This window comes from Diabrotica virgifera, chromosome 5, assembly GCF_917563875.1.
Source record: "Diabrotica virgifera virgifera chromosome 5, PGI_DIABVI_V3a".
Classification (NCBI taxonomy): Eukaryota; Metazoa; Arthropoda; class Insecta; order Coleoptera; family Chrysomelidae; genus Diabrotica; species Diabrotica virgifera.
In genome coordinates this window covers 4,168,763-4,187,597 of record NC_065447.1, presented here as the reverse complement: position 1 = coordinate 4,187,597, position 18,835 = coordinate 4,168,763, and the positions used below count along the sequence as shown (strand labels likewise).

The window sequence follows — 18,835 nt, the reverse complement described above, 5'->3', positions numbered from 1 at the left end:
GTTGTTTATGATAAACCGCATAGTTTTAGAAATATTGACGAAAAACGTAAAAAACTACGAATTTACCGATTTCTCCCCCCAAACCCCCAAACCCGACGCTCAAAATGGTGTGATTTTTTCTGAACATTATGTGAACCATATAGAACAATTTGGTGTTGGAAGATAACTTTCATTTTGGATGGCTGGGTTTGGGTCTAGTTATACCATACTAAAACGGGTGCTGAGAATTCCATGGGTACAAAAAGTTACTAACAATGAGGTAGGTATTTCGGCCCATGAGTAAACAAAAAGATTTACTAAGAATAATCAAATAGAGGAAAATACAATACTCCTGTCATGTGTTGAGAGTTGAGAGGTGAAATATATGAATTACTCTAAATCATATTGGAAGGTAATTCACAATACTAGTGTATGCAGATGATATTGATATCATAGCAAGAAGAAAGGTGGACCTGGTTCAATCGTTCACGGCATTGGCAGCAGCAGCAAAAGAATGGGGCTACACGTTAACATTAATAAAACTAAGTATATGAAGGTCATAAATAATAATCAAGTAGCAAAACCTGAAGATCTAACGATTGGAACATAACTTTTGAAGGAGTAAGAGGGTTCGTATATCTAGGCTCACAAATGCAGAAATTCACTGCAGAAAACTGCCGAAATTAACAGACGTATATATATATATATATATATATATATATATATATATATATATATATATATATATATATATATATATATATATATATATATATATATCTAGCAAATAGAGCGTACTATGGATTAAAGAAACTTTTAACATCAAACATAGTCACAAAAAGAACAAAAATATTGATATACAGAACTCTAATCAATCAGACATCCTCAGACATCAATCAGTATAATCCTCAGACTCAGACACTCAGACATATCTATAAAGGCATGCAGGAAAACGGAATGGCGTAAACGCTATAATTTTGAGCTTTACCGCCTTTATAGTGAGCCTAGTATTGGTAGATCTATCAAAATAAACAGACTTCGATGGCTAGCTACTTAAGAGATAATGAATGAGGTGGAGCCGTCGAAACACATTTATATCCAGAGACCGGATGGCGTGACGAGAAGAGGCAGGCCCAGAGCACGATTTAAGGACCAGGTGGAAGACGACTAGCGATATTTGGAAAACTAAGGCGAAGGATAGGAAGGAATGGAAGCTGATTCTGGAACAGGCCAAGACCATGGGTTGTAGAGCCAATCATGATAATGTTGATATTGGAAGGCAAAGTACAGAGCAAAATATCAGTAGGAAGACGCTACAATTCGTGGCTGAAAGATCTGCGGAGATATGTTTGACCACTCATCCGCAGGAATTTTTCGTGCAGTAGTTTCCAAAGCTATAATTGCCCTTTGGATCGCCAACTTTTGGTAGGAGACGGTGCAATACGAAAAAGAAAAATTCATCGATCAAACGAAAAAAAAAAACTAATTAAAACATAATCTTTTATCCCAATCACTATATTTACCTTGTCCCTTGGTCAAAGCTACTGGTAGTGGGTGATAGTTATGAGCCGCATATTTTGCTTCCTTGTCAAAAACTTCCTGTGAACTGAGTGACCTTTTTTCGAGTAGTTTTATACACCGTTCGAGATTTTTTGATAGTCTCGTAGCTCTTCTAGACGAGGGTAACATTGTTTATCTGTAAAAAAACATTTAAGCAATAATAAGCTACAACGACTAGAATGTAAACAACATTAACATTCTTTTAACTTTCAACTTTAAAAAATTTTCTTTTAACTTTCAACTTTAAAAAATTTTCTTTTAACTTTTACAAGTACCTAGAGTTTCCAAGGAAAATAAAGTAAGTGTTGACTTAAGTCAACTTCATTTTATTACGTATATGGTTGTACATCATTGCTTTCGAATTACTTCAAATGGTCCCCCACGGTCAAACGGTCATTCAAATGGTCCTCCAATTGTGTTGGTTTTTGTGTTATGAACAAATTGACTGTATTACCTATAGTCTAGTCGCAACATAGGGGGTCCCGTGGGCACTTTTAGGTCGCCGCGATTTTTTTTTTGGCATAGGCTTTTGCCATTCAGCCAGTCACAACCTTTTTAAGTTCTTCCTAAAGCAAAGAAAAGAAAGTAATTATCACAATACCTATTTGATTATCAGTAAGGAATAACATGGTTACTCGCTTCTCGTCTAGGGACCCATCAAGACATTAAATTAATACACAAACTAGACTGGGTCACGGAAAGAAGGTTTTAAACAAATGGGGTAAAACAAAGGTTACTAGTTTAACTGTGCTCACAAGTTAAGGTTACTTTTTGAAATAAATTCTGTTAAATAGTCATATACGGTTTTATTATTTAATGACAAAAGGTAGCAAATGTTATAGGGAGGAAGGATTTTATGATTGATTAAATTTTTTATTAAGTCATCAGTTTGTTGTATATATTTTGTACATTCAAAGAAAATATGGTTTAAATCTGCTTCTTTTTGACAATCTTCACATAAATTGGAACTTAAAATTCTAAGTTTCGCTAGATGGGCTGGATAATACGCGTGTCCAGAGTCGCCGCGATTTGATGGTGGTATTATAGGTTTTTTGGGTCGCTGAATCCAATGGAAGTGGTCTGGAAGCCCAAATGTGGTGCGTTTAATTGTTATTAACAAATTATTATAAAATTAGGTGTTTTTCAGGAATTATTAGAAGCCCTGTAAATAAATTGATAGTGTTAAGGTCTTCTCTGGTGTATTTTTGGTCGCTGAATCGAATGCGACTAGTCGCGATTACTCAAAATGTGTTCTTATTTTGTTAATAACAAAATAATTGTTTATTCGCCTAAAAAGCTCGAAATGCGTTATCTACAGCAAGTTAGTAGTCTTTTTCATAGTATTTTTATACGCTAAATCGATTGTCACTAGTCGTTATATAGCTTAAACCACGTTCCGACTTTGTTGTTAATAAATTATTGCACAGATAACTGTTTATAGTACGTTCACTCACGATTTTTGCTCTAGATTAAAAGAAAACCACTTGGATTGGAATGAAATTTGGCATACACGTAGCTAACATGTCAAATAAAACAAGTGATATTGTGCCGATGTCTGCTTTTACTCTGGGGGTGAGTTTTACCCCTTTTTGCGGGTTAAAAAAAGAAACCCTTAAAATAAGTCCCGAAGTGGATGAACTGATTACTTCTAAGCAACTTTTGTTCTATACCTACAGTTTTTTCTTAAGTCAATACTTTTTGAGTTATTTGGTTTTTTTTGTTGAAAAATGAACATATTCACTAGCAAATAACTCGAAAAGTATTGGCTTAGTGAAAAAACTGTATAGAACAAACGTTGCTTAGAATTAATCAGTTTATCCAATTCCGAACTTATTTTAAAAGTTTCTTTTTTCACCTCCGAAACGGGGTGAAACTCATCCCCAGGGTAAAAGCACACATCGGCACAATATCACTTGTTTTGTTTGACATGTTAGCTACGTTCATGCCAAATTTTATGTCATTCCAGGTGGTTTTTTAAAATTCAGAGCAAAAACCGTGAGTAAACGTACTATAAACCATTATTTTTGCAATAATTTATTAATAACAAAGTTGGAACGTGGCTATCACGACTAGTGACAATCGATTTTGCGTATAAAAATACTATGAAAAAGACTACAAACTTGCTGTAGATAACGCATTTCGAGCTTTTCGGCAAATAAACAATTATTTTGTTATTAACAAAATAAGAACACATTTTGAGTAATCGTGACTAGTCGCATTCGATTCAGCAACCAAAAATACACCAGAAAAATCCCTTAACACTATCAATTTATTTACAGGGCATCTAATAATTTCTGAAAAAACACCTAATTTTACCATAATTTGTTAACAACAATTAAACGCACCACATTTGGGCTTCCAGACCACTTCCATTGGATTCAGCGACCCAAAAAATCTAAAATACCACCATCAAATCACCGCGACCTAAAAGTGCCCATGGGACCCCCTATGTTGCGACTAGACTACTAAGTATATGTTTTCCAAGTATTGAGTATAGTGGTCGGTAAATAAATAAAATATTTATTTACACCACTGTGTAAAACAATTAGAAATTTTAAAAATTATCTAATCATTAGTTTTACGGTGATTATTTTCATGCTGAACATTCTAATTGTTACATACAATATATGTATATAACCAAAAAATGGTTCTTTAAAATATGATAATACAAAATCGAACAAAACATATCTTACACCAAAAAATCTGATGGACTGGCTTGCTATAGTATGCAGTATGCCTCATCATCATAGTCATTGTTTTGCAACAAATGACTAGTTATTTCTATTTTTAGATATTAATTTATACAAAATAAACAAACCCATTTGAATTTATAGCAATTATGATGCCAAACACATTTCGTAATATTTTTTTATTAGCTACTCTAGTTAAGTAACACATTTTTTGTTCTTTTCGTTCATGTTTATGCGTCATATTACGATTGATGATTAATTTATGTATGTTTATAGTGTATTTAATAGGCTGTAATTGTAATAGTGGAAAAATGTTGTTTTTTTCACGTTTTGTTCAGGTCCTGATGGTAAACAATCAAATTGGGTATCTAGCCTGATCAAATAAAATAAAAATATCAAAATTTTAATAATATTGGTTGAAAAATATTCAACAGTTTATCAGATGTTTAATTTGTTTATTAAATGTTATTATTTTTGTATCTTTAGTTGTCATATTAACGAAAATACTCGTATATGAAAAGTGGAGATATACAGGGTGTAACAAAAATTCAGGTCATAAATTAAATCACATATTCTGGGACCAAAAATAGTTCTATTGAACCTAACTTACCTTAGTACAAATGTGCACATAAAAAAAAGTTACAGCCCTTTGAAGTTACAAAATAAAAATCGATTTTTTCCAATATATCGAAAACTATTTGAGATTTCTTATTGAAAACGGACATGTGGCATTCTTATGACAGGAACATCCTAAAAAGAAATCATAGTGAATTATAGTGAAATTTGTGCACCCCGTAAAAATTTTATGGGAGTTTTGTTCCCTTAAACTCCCCCAAACTTTTTTGTACGTTCCAATTAAATTATGATTGTGGCACCGTTAATTAAACACAATGTTTTTAAAACTTTTTTGCCTCTTAGTACCTACTTTTCAAAAAACTAGTTTTTATCGAGATATTTTGAATATTTGTCAAATCCACCACATATTTGTATACAGTTACCTAGGGTTAAAGAGACCTGGTAATAATATGAATTTTTTTTATAAATTACAGTTTGAGGTATATTTTGAACCATATCAGAAAAGAAGCCACATCTCGATAAAAGGTGACTTATCGGAAAAATACTAAAAGGCAAAAAAGTTTTAAAAACACTGTATTTAACTAATGGTACTGCAATAATAGTTTAATTGGAACTTACACAAACATTTGGGGGGTTTAAAGGCACAAAACCCCCATAAAATTTTTATGTAAACATATTAAAAAAGAAGCCTCATCTCGATTAAAACTGGTTTATCGAAAAAATACTAACAGGCAAAAAAGTTTTAAAAACATTGTGTTTAACTAATCGTACCACAATAATAATTTAATTGGAAAGTACATAAAAGTTTGGGGGAGTTAAAGGGAACAAAACCCCCATAAAATTTTTATGCGTTGCACAAATTTCACTATAATTTCTTTTTAAGATGTTCCTGCCATAATAATTCCACATGTCCATTTTCATTAAAAAATCTCTAATAGTTTTCGATATATCGGAAAAAATCGATTTTCATTTTGTAACTTCAAAGGGCTGTAAATTTTTTTGTGTGCATTTGTACTAAGGTAAGTTAGGTTCAGTCGGACTATTTTTGGTGCCAGAATATGTGATTTAATTTATGAGCAGTATTTTTGTTACACCTTGTATAACGGGCCAAGTGACAAAAATGCACAACAGAGGAAAATTAGTTTTTATCAGGAAACCGAACGCTATATTACTTAAGGGCGGACGATATCTGTTGAATTTATTTACAGCTGTTTCCAATGCAATTGGCCCATAATACAGGTTAACGGCATTATAATGGAAAAAACAGAAATATTGATTTTTGTCACTTGGCCCGTATATACCTAACCTATATCCACTCTTCATATGCAAAAATATGCGTGGAGTATATTAAAAGAACTATACAGTTACGAATTTTCGCCGTTACGGAGTGTCGCCGTTACGAACTGTCCGTTACCGTTACCACTTGTGGGGTTTCGTAACTGTCGCGTTACGAAATGTCAGAACCAATGAATGTATATAGGTTACTCCTATATAATTTTTTAACAGTGTATTCAGGAACAACAGTACAATGATATGATAGGCATTTCTGTTTTGAAAAAAGTGGCCCCTCACAAGTATTTAAAAATTCAAAAAACATATACCAGATGCTAATTTATGAATGACCGTTGGTATAAAAATAGCACTCAAATAAAACGATTAGATTTTATGTTCCTTGTTTTTATTATCTTGAACAGAGTCGGCCGCCATATTTTTATCGCCTTATTATCAATCTGTTTCCCATCAATTAAAACTAATTATTGCTGACTACAGTTTAAACTAATTATACTGTACATTTTTATCAGATTCTTTTTACGTAATACCGATAAAAAATGGTCGCAGTGCCGCACATTTTGGTATCGGAGAAATAAGAACTGAATTTACATATTTTTGGTCTGATTTTCAAAAAGTCCTTATCTCCTTATCTGTAAATGGTTTCTCCCCCATCCTGCTTATGTGGTTATTCTACAGAATTAAACTGATTGTAGTAAAACATTGGACGGTTCGAATTTTTCCAGTTCTCCAATTTGTCCCAGGTAATCTGTCAGGAGTATACATTGATTGAAGACTCCCTGTACGAAGAATGTATATAACCTATTCCCTGTCCATATACATGACTCTCAGACATGGGCGTTTACAAAGGAAAATATGGAAAAATAGCAAAGACAGAAAGATCCATGGAAAGAAAAATGCTGAACATTAAACTATCAGACAGGAAAAGAAACGAATAGATCCACAACAAAACAAAAGTGAAAGATGTCTCAACCCAAGTAGCAAAACTTAAATGGAAGTTCGCCAGACACACCCTACGGCAAAAGGATGAAAGATGGAATAAGACGATTATACATTGGAGACCGTGGAACCACAAACGAAAAAAGGAAAGGCCACATATGGGATGGTCAGATGACCTCAAGAAACACACTGGGTCAAAATGGATGCAAATTGCCCAAGATAGAGAGACATGGAAGAAGGTAGAGGAGGCCTGTGCCTATATCCAAGGATGGATCTTTAGGACTGATTAGATAGAATCTGCCAGGAAGACGATGTTTCAATATACAGTATGTCCCTGTAAGTTGTATCCATATGGAAAACTTTCTTATTATTAATTTTACGAAAAAAAGTTATTCTTTATAAAAAAGCTCTGCATGGTCCAAAACTTAAGATTTAACCATCAAATATCAAATTTTTTGAATATTATACGAGGTATGTCAAAAAGTTTTAATTTCACTCAAGAGTAAAGTAGCTTTATTTTTCACAATATTGCAAATTGCTATTATGAAAAGTTGTTTGGAATTAAAAACTGTATTCTAGTATGCAATTACATCCTTCTAGTTGAATTTTTTTTTTTGAAGTTATACTTCTTTACCGGCGATAGAGGGTGAATTTTTTACATGTTAAAACCTATCAGCCCGGCGCATGCGCATTATAACTTTGTTCTGATTGGATGTTCAAATGACATGTCAAAAATTATCCGATATGGCAGCTGTAGGACAGCTGTGGTTTGGAGGTAAAGGTAAAGGTAAACAAATGTATAATATATTAGTTCTATTGTTGTGAGGACAGAAACAAAAAAGTTTATAATATTGTAGTGACTTTTAAATAGTTTTTAAAAGCAACAGGTACGTAATAATTGTTAATGTATCATGAGTATAAACCTACCTATTTGATCTGCCAAAATACATAGTATGTAATACTTTTATTTATATAATTTGATTACCATCAAAATTTCTATCAATATTCACCTAATATATTGTTTTCTTACTCTATGTTTTGTTGTATTTTTTCAATTCTAAATCATTTCAATTCAAAATTAAAATAATTTGATCAATTTTCAAAATATCAAAATATCACAAGTTTAATCCGTTTAGTTAGTCAATCTTCGTAAATAATGACACATAGTGTCCGTGGCTAAGCGTTGAAGGCGAATGAATTCCAATACCAACCGCGCTTATCAGCGCTGGTTCGAGTCCCAATAGAAACTTTCTTTTTTGTTTTTTTTTTAATACATTTTATGATTGTAAGTATATTTATTATATAATTGTATTTTCAAAAAATACGTATTTAGTTAAAAAAATTTTCGACAATTAATGTTCGGACATCATTTGTGGCTTGTTTAATGTGTTTGTGTGTGTTCTATTCTTTTATTATTTTAATTTTTGGCACTGTTCTAATAAAAATGTTTGAGAAGTAGTAAGTATAAATTAGTTTAATATTTAAACAAAATATAAATAAAAAGTATATTAATTTCGTTTAAATCATATAATAGAAGTATAACTTCTTACGTGCGTACAAAGTACACACACATTCTTTTTTAATTATGGATATCATTATTTTCAGTATTCAGATAACTAACTCTTTTATTACTAATTTTACGAAAAAAAGTGATTCTTAATAAAAAGTTCTGCATGGTCTGAAATCTAAAATACAACCATCTTTTGTCAAATTTTATCAATTTTATACGAGGTATGTCAAAAAATATGAATTTCGCTCAAGAATAAAATACGTTTATTTTTCACAATATCGAAAATTGTTATTATGAAAAGTTATTTAGAATTAAAAACTATGTTCCAGTATGTAATTACATCCTTCTAATTGAAATATTCTGAACTATAAAGGTACTTTACTTTTGATTTAAATTTATCTTTTTTAACATACCTCGTATAAAATTGATAAAATTTGATATAAGATGGTTGTATTTTAAGTTTTAGACCATTCAGAACTTTTTATTAAGAATCACTTTTTTTCGTAAAATTAATAATAAAAGAGTTCATTCATAAAAGAATTAATAATATCAGAATTGAAATAACTGAAAAAATAATGATAGTTATCCATAATTTCTCAAATTTTTTTTTCAATTAGAAGGATGTAATTGCATATTAGAATATAGTTTTTAATTCCAAACAACTTTTCATAATAGCAATTTCCAATATTACGAAAAAAGAGTTACTTTACTCTTGAGTGAAATTCAAACTTTTTGACATACCTCGTATAATATTCAAAAAATTTGATATTGGATGGTTAAATCTTAGGTTTTGGACCATGCAGAGCTTTTTATAAAGAATAACTTTTTTTCGTAAAGTTAATAATAAAAAAGTTTTCCATATGGATACAACTTACAAGGACATACTGTATGTCCAACACTAATGTTACATTACATACAAGAGAAATTGATTTGAATAAGTACCTAGCAACGAAGAACTTATCAACAAATGAAAGGGGTTTCAGCGAAGTTAAGTATATGTAAATCGCAAACAAAAAAAAAACAATTAGACATCATTAATCGAGGATATTTGAGATTATATCTGACTAAATGAATATCAAATTTTGATAATTTGTTATTAAACCACCAAGTTCATCCCTCCCATTAAAATAATTTATTTTTGAAGTTATACTTCTTTAGGCACGAGGGTAAATTTTTATTTTACTGAGCGCATGCGCACACGGACAGTATGGTATAAACGTTATATCTGATTGGGTGTTAAAATCATGTGTCAATAATTGTTCAATATGGAGATTTTGGATAAACAAATTAATGTTGTGTATGTATATTAGTTTTTATTGTTGTGATGGCAGAGAAAAAAACAAGTTTATAATATTGTAGTGACTTTTTAAATAGTTTTTAAAAGCGACAGGTACGTAATAATTGTAAATGTTTCAGTATCCTAATAAAAAATTTCATAGGTACCTATCTATTTGGAAAATTTAAAAAGAACCTACCAAAATGGTATGTAATGCTTTGATTTACATAATTTGATTACCATCAAAATTTATATCAATATTCACCTAATATATTGTTTTCTTACTCTATGTTTGTTGTATTTTAATATTTCTTTCAATTCTAAATAATTTTAATTCAAAATCAAAATAATTTGGCTAAATTCAGAACCGTCAAAAGTTTAATCCGTTTAGTTAGTTGATCTTCGCACATGATGACACATGGTCTTCGTGGGTAAAAGTTTAAGGTGAATGAATTTCAATACTAACTGCGCTGATAAGCAGGTTCGAACCCCAATGGAAACTTTTATTTTTTAATTTTTTTTATACATTTTATGATTGTAAGTTTATTTACTATATAATTTTTTTTTCAGAAAATACGTATTTAGTTAAAAATTTTTCCTACATTGTTCAGAAATCATTTGTGGCATTTTTCAATGTGTTTGTTTGTGTGTGTTTTATTCTTTTATTATTTTAATTTTTGGCACTGTTTTAATAAAAAAATTTGAGAAGTAGTAAGTATTAAAATTAGTATGATATTTAAATAAAATATAAATAAACTGTTTAAAGTATATTAATTTCGTTGAAATTATATAATAGAAATATAACTTCTTACGTGTGTACAAAGTACACACACATTCTTTTTTGCTTAGTTTTTTTTTTCATGTAACAGTTACTATATTTTGATTTAAATTTAATTAATAAATGTGTAGAAATGTGTTGTTTTTTTTTTACTTTTTCGCACTATAAGTACTTCACTACTTTAGAAATTTAAATTTTTCAAAGTAAATAGCATGGGGGTCGATCTAAAATTAAAAAACATGACAAGGGGATAATATTCAATCTCCGGTATAGAGGAACATAAAGAAGAGGAATTTACAAAGTGTCTAAAATAGAGAAATCAGGTGGCTAAATGATGATGGTACTGCTATAGTTCTAGTTTTGCTACTAATATTACACATAATTTCCCAATAAGTATTGTATAAACAGCATCTTTTCAGTCAGTTCCAAATACAGCATTAATTACTGAAAAAACAATGTTTACCCATATTCCTGATAAAACAATATTTATATTTTATATTATATATGATAACGCATAATTATACTGCCAAATTTGATAAGACTATAATCTTCGACCTTCGGACACCTGATTATTTCGTTTTTGTTTACAAACCAACATTTCCGGGAAATTGCTGCCTAAGTCTGGTACCACAAAAAATACCACCTTCTGGACCAGGGCATTTAGAACTAAATACACCGGAATACATTGATTTTTAAATACAGTAGTACGTAGAGACTTGCGACTTTTTCATTGTGTTCAGGATGATGTCAGGAAAAAAGTCCACTATAGAAAATGGGTGGAAATGCACAATTGCCAATAAAGTGCATAAAATAAATGCATCCAACAGTGCATAAAAATGACAAAATAAGCATATTAAGGGTCAGATTTTGTTACTTGGTGGGTTTTGGGGTCACTGGACTACGCCATCAGAACTGACCTCTGGTACCCAGGGTCACTGCTAAGCTAAGGCACGCCATGTAGAGGCTCGAGGGTTATTCGCTGTGAGTCGATGAGAAGAGGAGATTTGACAGTTTTCGCCAGCGCTGTTAGTGGCAGTTTTGTGCATTGAATTTGAACAATGTTATCAGAAAAGTACTAGTTTCAAACCGCTAGATAGCGCTACCGACGAAACTCAAAGCCAATAAAAACAGAGGTAACCTCTAAATTTCACATAAACTTCTTTTATCAATGGCCTCTTGCGTAAGCAGTCATCCAGTCGCACGAATTTATATATTATATATTAAAATTATAATGAATAAAATAAAAAAAGAATGTGTGTGTACTTTGTACGCACGTAAGAAGTTATACTTCTATTATATGATTTCTTAAAAATAAATATACTTTAAACAGTTTTTTTAAATTTTTTTTAAACACCAAACTAATTTTGTGCTTACCGCTTTCAAAAAAAATAAAAAAAAGTATAGGATTGCACTGGAATCGAACTCACGACCTCTCGATCTCTGGCCGAATTAGTCGAGGCATTGAAGCACAAAAAAGGCCTTACTCTCGATTTTTGGCGCAGTAAGACGGATTTTAATGCAGTTTGGTGCGTTGGATTCGTGAGAATGTCAGGAAATTTTGTGAACTATTGTAATGAATAATAAATCTGAAATTGCATTTGTGCATAAGAAAAATTCATTTCAAAAGTGCATTTTGAAATAGGCAATTATTATAAATTTGCAACCCGGTAAATAGTTGGGCAACATCCCGATTAATTATTTTAATTATTTTTAATCATTTATAAGTCCATATAATAATAGTCTAAGATGTCAATAACCATTAATAATAAACAAAAAAAATTTCCTTATATGGGAATCGAACCAAGTACTAACAGGTCCGTAGCTAAATACACATACTGCTAATCTACGCAGACACTTGCTAGACAACGGCGATATTAGGTATAAACAAAACAAATTGGTAAGTAAAAATTGTAAAGAAAATTACTACATACTTAAATGTATTATAAAATTAATATATTCCTAAATTTTAGAAGAAACATTCGTAAATAGGTATTATTAATATCTATTAAAGTTACTAAATGAAATATAAATATTTTGACGTTTCACAATTTGACAATTCACTTTTAACTGCAGTGCCTTAAAATTTTTAAAGCACCGGTGCTTTAAAGTAGCATTTTTAACGCTCCTATGGAGTGCTATAAATTGAATTTTTAACACGTTTGTAGAAAAATATATTTAAAAACACTAATATATTCTTTCCACACCTTTTCTGGACTGATAAATACATAAATTAAAACATTTAGTAACGAACTCCATACTGCCTGTGTGCGCAGATTACTAAAATTTCACCCTCAATGAAATCGCGCCTAAAGAAGTATAACTTCAAAAAGGCAGTATAACTATTAACTAACCTTTGTTTGTTGTTTCTCTTAACACAAATTTTAAAACGCAACAACCATACATAACCAAACCGTCAACCGTCCACACCACAGCTATGCTACAGCTGCCATATTGGATAATTTTTGACATGTCATTTGAACATCCAATCAGAACAAAGTTATAATGCGCATGCGCCCGGATCGTACGTTTTAACATATAAAAATTCACCCTCATATCGCGCGTAAAGAAGTATAACTTCAAAAAAACATAATTACTTTTACTATTAATTCTGTGTATTCGTTCAGTAATCAGGTTACAATAATATTTCAGTTTATAATTTGTGTTTTTATAGATAAATATCTATTTTTCTCGTTTTGTATATTTCACATACACCCATTTTATCAGAAAAGTATAAGTTTCAAACCGCGAGAGAGCGCTACCGTCGAAACTCACAGCCAATAGGCACTTAATTGATACAGATTACTTGGACTTTTTTTTGAGTCGCTGAACATGAATACGCAATACGCCATCAGAACCGACCCCCGAAGCACCTGGTTCCCAGTGTCACTGCTAAGACACGTCATCTTCTGGAGTTTCGAGGGTTGCTGAAAACGTTTTGGTCATCAAAACCGACACCCGGAGCACCTGGTGTCTAGAGTCTCGTCATCTTCTGGAGTTTCGAGAGATTTCGGCACTAGATGGATGCAAATAGATTACACGGGGGATTTTAGGGGTTGCTGAACACGAATACGCCATCAGAACTGAACCCCAGAGCACCTGGTGCCTACGGTCATTGCTAAGGCACGTCATCTTTATGTGTTTCGAAGGTTTTTGGCCTTGAATGCATCAAATAGATTATTAGGCGGTTTTTGGGGTCAATGAATACGAATATGCCATCAGAACCGACACCCCAGACCACCTGGTTCCCAAGGTCACTGCCAGAGCATGTTATCTTCTGGAGTTTGGAGAACTTTTGAGCACCAGGTGCACCGAGGGTCGGTTCTGATGGAGTATTCTTGTTCAGCTACCCAAAAATACCCGCGAGTAATCTGTTTGCATCAATTTAGTACCGAAACCCTGAAAACTTCACATGACGTGCCTTAGCAGTGAACCTGGACACCAGATGCTTCGGTGGTCGGTTCTGATCGCCTATTCGTCTTTAGCGACCCCAAAAAACCTCCTAGGAACAAAATCTGGTGCTTAAGGGCACCCGAAATCCCATTTAACGACAATGTTACCATTATGTCACCTAGCTCTGTAACCAAAGCACTTAGAGACCAAATTTTTTATTTATTTTGAAACTAGATGTATTTAGTCTCGCGTAGATTTCTGTTAAGTTAGAGTGAAAGAAACGTTTATTTTAAATTTTTTTTTAAATACTCTTACAAAACAAAACCCAAAAAAGTTTAGATTTTATTTTTTATTTTACTTGTTTTTGTACATTTTTCAATAAAACTTTACGCGGGACTTGATATTATCTATCTACAACATACAACTACTGTAAAAATTTGGACCTTCTATCATCTAACGATCCAGAGATATCTGACATCAAAAGCTAAAAACGTAGTATTCGGGAAATCGCAAAAACATAAAACACTCTAATATACTATAAAGCTACTAGTCCAGGGCGCATCTGTTTTGAGATGGATGTTGAGAGGTGACTCAAATTTTTTTGCAGAAATTGCTTGAAAATAAATCAAATAATAATATTTGAGTTATCCTCCCTCTCAAAAAGGTCCGGAACATTGTTTAAATAATCAAAATGTCAAAAAATTAAGGAAAAATTCGATTTTTTTCTTCGTTTTTTGATTATAACTTTAAAAGTATTCATTTCCGAGAAAAGTTGTACTGACATAAAAGTTGCGTAATTAAATTTTCTACAATATAAAATTAGTTTAAAACTTAAAAAATAGTTACTTTAGTTGCAAAATATCAATAATTGCGAAAAAAACCATACAAAAACAAGTATTCGCATTTTACGTTTTTCAACCATTTATGCTACACTTAGGACCTTCATATTTCACTCAGAAAAACTTTATGATACAGTAAAACAATACTGTAAATTTCATTAAGATCGGTTTAATAGATTTTGCAATCCAGCTTTGGCAAAAAAAATTCATTTTTTCAAAATGTTACAGGACTGAAAATAAAGCAGATAGCAGATTGAAATTTTTTTTTTGCTTATCGAAGTGTACTGTACCTTTCATTTGCAATTTGCAAAATTAAAATCGATTAATTACCACGGCGTCAGGAAATTTTTTAAATAAACAATAACTTTTGGTGTTACGCGCAGGACAGCGGTGTTCGATTCACACAAGTGGATTTCCACAAAAATTTCTTCCAATGGTTATCTAATATATTATTTTCTTACTCTATATTTTGTTGTATTTAATATTTTAATTCCACAAAAATCAAACTAATTTTATTATTGTTTGTGAAATATTGTTTAAACAATTGCATATGTTTAAAAATAATAAACTTTTATTTTTTAAGTTAAAATATATGAACAAAGAAAGTTTTTGCTAATAAAAGTGTTATTTTAAAGGTTAGAGTATCTGATTTTATTTTGCAATAAACAAATTTATTTATTTATATCGAAATGTAATAAAAATTAAAATGTATCAATCATTACCAAAGGTCATTGGAATGCCCAATCAGAGCAAACTATCCGCTGTCCTGCGCGTAGCACCAATAATTAATGATTATTTAAAAAAAAATCCTGACGCCGTGGTGTTAGTCGATTTTAATTTTGCAAAATTGTAAATGAAAGGTACCATAGACTTCTATAAGCAAAAAAAAATTTCAACTTGCTATCTGCTTTATTTTCAGTCCTGTAACATTTTGAAGAAATGAATTTTTTTTACGAAAGCTGGATTGCAAAATTTATTTTGCAAAATCTATTGAACCGATCTTAACTAAATTTACAGTAGTGTTTTACTGTATCATAAAGTTTTTCTGGGTGGAATATGAGGGTCGTACGTGTAGCATAAATGGTTAAAAAACGTAAAATGCAAATACTTGTTTTTGTATGTTTTTTTTTCGCAATTATTGCTATTTTGCAACAAGGGTGACTATTTTTTAAATTTTTAACCAATTCTATATTGTAGGAAATTTAATTATGCAACTTTTATGTCAGTACAAGTTTTCTCGAAAATGAATACTTTTAAAGTTATAATCAAAAAACGAAGAAAAAAATCGAATTTTTCCTTAATTTTTTGACATTTTGATTATTTAAACAATGTTCCGGACCTTTTTGAGAGGGAGGATAACTCAAATATTATTATTTGATTTATTTTCAAGCAATTTCTGCAAAAAAATTTGAGTCACCTCTCAACGTCCAAATGTACTAATATTTTTACAGATGCGCCCTGGTCTATACCGGTACACGGTAAGTTGAGTGCAGACATTCAGAAAACAAATAATTTTGTAACCATGGATATTTTCTACTATAATGTGTTATATATCGTTGGAAAGAGAAGATTTCAGAGAAAAATTAACAATCATAACCCAAAAAAACTTAAAAGATTCAATTTTCGGACTTTGGCTTTCCTTAATACACTTATTTTGACACGTTTATTCACTTTTGGATGCATTTTATGCACTTTAAAATGCAACTATGCATTTCCATCCATTTTCCTATGGTAGACTTTTTTCCTGGCATCATCCTGAACACAATGCAAAAAGTGGCAAGTCTCTAGGAGCTGTATTTAAGCATCGATTTATTTTGTGCTCATTGCCCTGGTCTAATGAGATATCAAATTTTATATCAATCTTATAAAATATGAGGTATATAAATAAAATATGAAATTCGCTCAAGAGTAAGGTAGGTACCTTTACATTTCACAATATCGCAAATTGATAGATATTAAAAAAGTTCCACAATGGGACAAAAAAGTCTTCAGAAAATACAGTTGTGTCTGACATTGTTAAAATAATTGACCTAAAAACGGCTAGGAATGCAAAGGTTACTGTATACCTTATTAGTAGATATCCTGTTATCTTGTTAACATCCTGTCCTGTATTGACGAGTATATTTATGTATTTATTCGTTTAATATAGGATATTACAAATATGTGTATTGTACGATTTATGAAAAGTCAAAGACCGTCATGGCTGGGACATGTGCAGGGCCCCCGCTACCATACGTGCAAAGTGTGCAATGCACACGGGCGCCATCCTTTAGGGGCGCCAAAACCCGGGGTCAAAAATTGCAAAAAAGCAAAGAAACAAAAAAACAAAAATTAATTTTTAAATAAAAGTTGAGAAATTAAATAGGATTCAGTTTAAACACACAAGAAATTTTATCCAGTTACTGCCGATTCCCATTTGCGAGATGTCAGAAGTCAGGCATTTTAATTTATTTTGTTATGTTTTTATTCTGTCTGTTTCATTTTGATATTTTAGCCTACTAATAATAGTCCATTTACTCACGGTGTTTGTTGTAAATTTTAAAGAACCGCTTATATTGGCATAAAAATTGTCATACACATAGCTAACAAGAAAAGAAGTGATACCTACTGTGCCGATGTGTGCTTTTACTCTGGGGGTAAAAGGAGTATTCTCAGGGGAATAAGCCCGAGAATACCTGGGGGTATTCTCGGGGGTGAGAAAACATTCGTTCAAAATAAGTCCGGAATTGAATAAACTGACTAATTCTAAGCAACTTTTGTTGTATACAGATTTTCACTAAGTCAATTCTTTTCGAGTTATTTGCGAGTGAGTTTGTTCATTTTTCAAAAACCCCGTTTCTAGACGGTTTTTCGCAATTAAAAACTAATTATTTTATAGAGAAAATACTCTTAGCAAAAATATAGCTTACCAAGAAAGTGAAAAAAATAATTTATAATGAAGTCTGCAAAACTCAGTAGAAATTAGAGATGTAGCTAATGAAAAGTAGGTTACCTATTATTAAGGAAATAACCAAAAAATTAAGCACTTTTCGGGGAAAACTCATTACACCTTCTTTAAAATGTTTAAGAAAAGCTTTATTTATATGATCTGTAAGTTTCATCGGTTTAAAGTGATCATTTTTGAAAAAAGTTGGTTTTAAAGTAATTTTTTTTCAATCTTGAAAAAATTTCTTTTTCCAAATAACTTTAAAATTAATTGGTGATACCAAAAATCTCAAGCAGTAAAAAAAATGTAGATTTTGCTTTTCTGAATAACTTGGATGTTTTGTTTTCCTGTAAGACAAAAATTTGAAGATATGGTTGTTCAAATTTTGCATACACTCATGATTAGTGACTCGTTCAGCCCTTTCGCCCTTTTAACTACAGCCTTTTCAAAAATAAGCGCTTTGAACCGATGAAACTTACAGATCATATAAACAATACATAAGTAAAGTAACTTGTGGTGAAGCGGTAACGATTAATTTAATTTGGGATGCTAATTAGGGGGTGGTTTTCATGATTTTTTTTACCAAAAAAAGGAACCAACATTATTCTTAATTGACTTACTTTTGATGTTAAAAAAATATAATGTCTTTTAAACGCTTTAAAAAAGTTGTAATGAGTTTTTCCTGACAAGTGCTTGATTTTTTGGTTATTTTACGTTGAAAAATTTGATTTGTAATTTGACGAATAAGAACATTCTTTTCATCAGTTAAAACTCTGCTTCTACTGGGTCTGCAGACTTCATATATAGGTACTTACACCATTTTTTTTCACTTTTTTATAAGCTATATTTTTTTTGATAAAATACTTACTTTTTGAGTTATTTGCGAAAATTCGTCAAAAAACTTGTTTTTTTTTTGTTGAAAAATGAGTTTTTCCTGACAAGTGCTTGATTTTTTGGTTATTTTACGTTGAAAATAAATTTACTCGCACATAACTTGAAAACTAATGAAAAGTATTGACAGAGAAAAATTTTTATAGAAGAAAAGTTATTTAAAATTAGTCATTTTATCCAATTCCGGACTT

The 18,835-nt window shown here is 31.1% G+C and overlaps 2 protein-coding genes across 5 annotated transcripts in view; one reads left to right on the top strand and one right to left on the bottom strand.

Moving 5' to 3' along the window:
• The window catches only part of LOC126884896 (adhesion G protein-coupled receptor A3), a 400,023-nt gene that overhangs the window by 80,744 nt on the left and 300,444 nt on the right, over positions 1-18,835 (top strand). The gene's annotated exons all lie outside the window — the stretch shown is intronic.
• Positions 1-18,835, bottom strand: part of LOC126884901 (ornithine aminotransferase, mitochondrial-like) — a 52,280-nt gene that overhangs the window by 18,653 nt on the left and 14,792 nt on the right. For 2 of the 4 annotated variants that reach the window (XM_050651229.1, XM_050651228.1), the window contains exon 2: positions 1,503-1,675. In XM_050651229.1, the coding sequence (XP_050507186.1) occupies positions 1,503-1,668 (166 nt within the window). In that variant the 5' untranslated portion in view covers positions 1,669-1,675. Of the gene's footprint in view, positions 1-1,502; positions 1,676-1,814; positions 1,840-4,839; positions 4,975-18,835 lie in introns of those variants that run through there. The other 2 variants (XM_050651231.1, XM_050651230.1) reach the window with 2 other exon arrangements.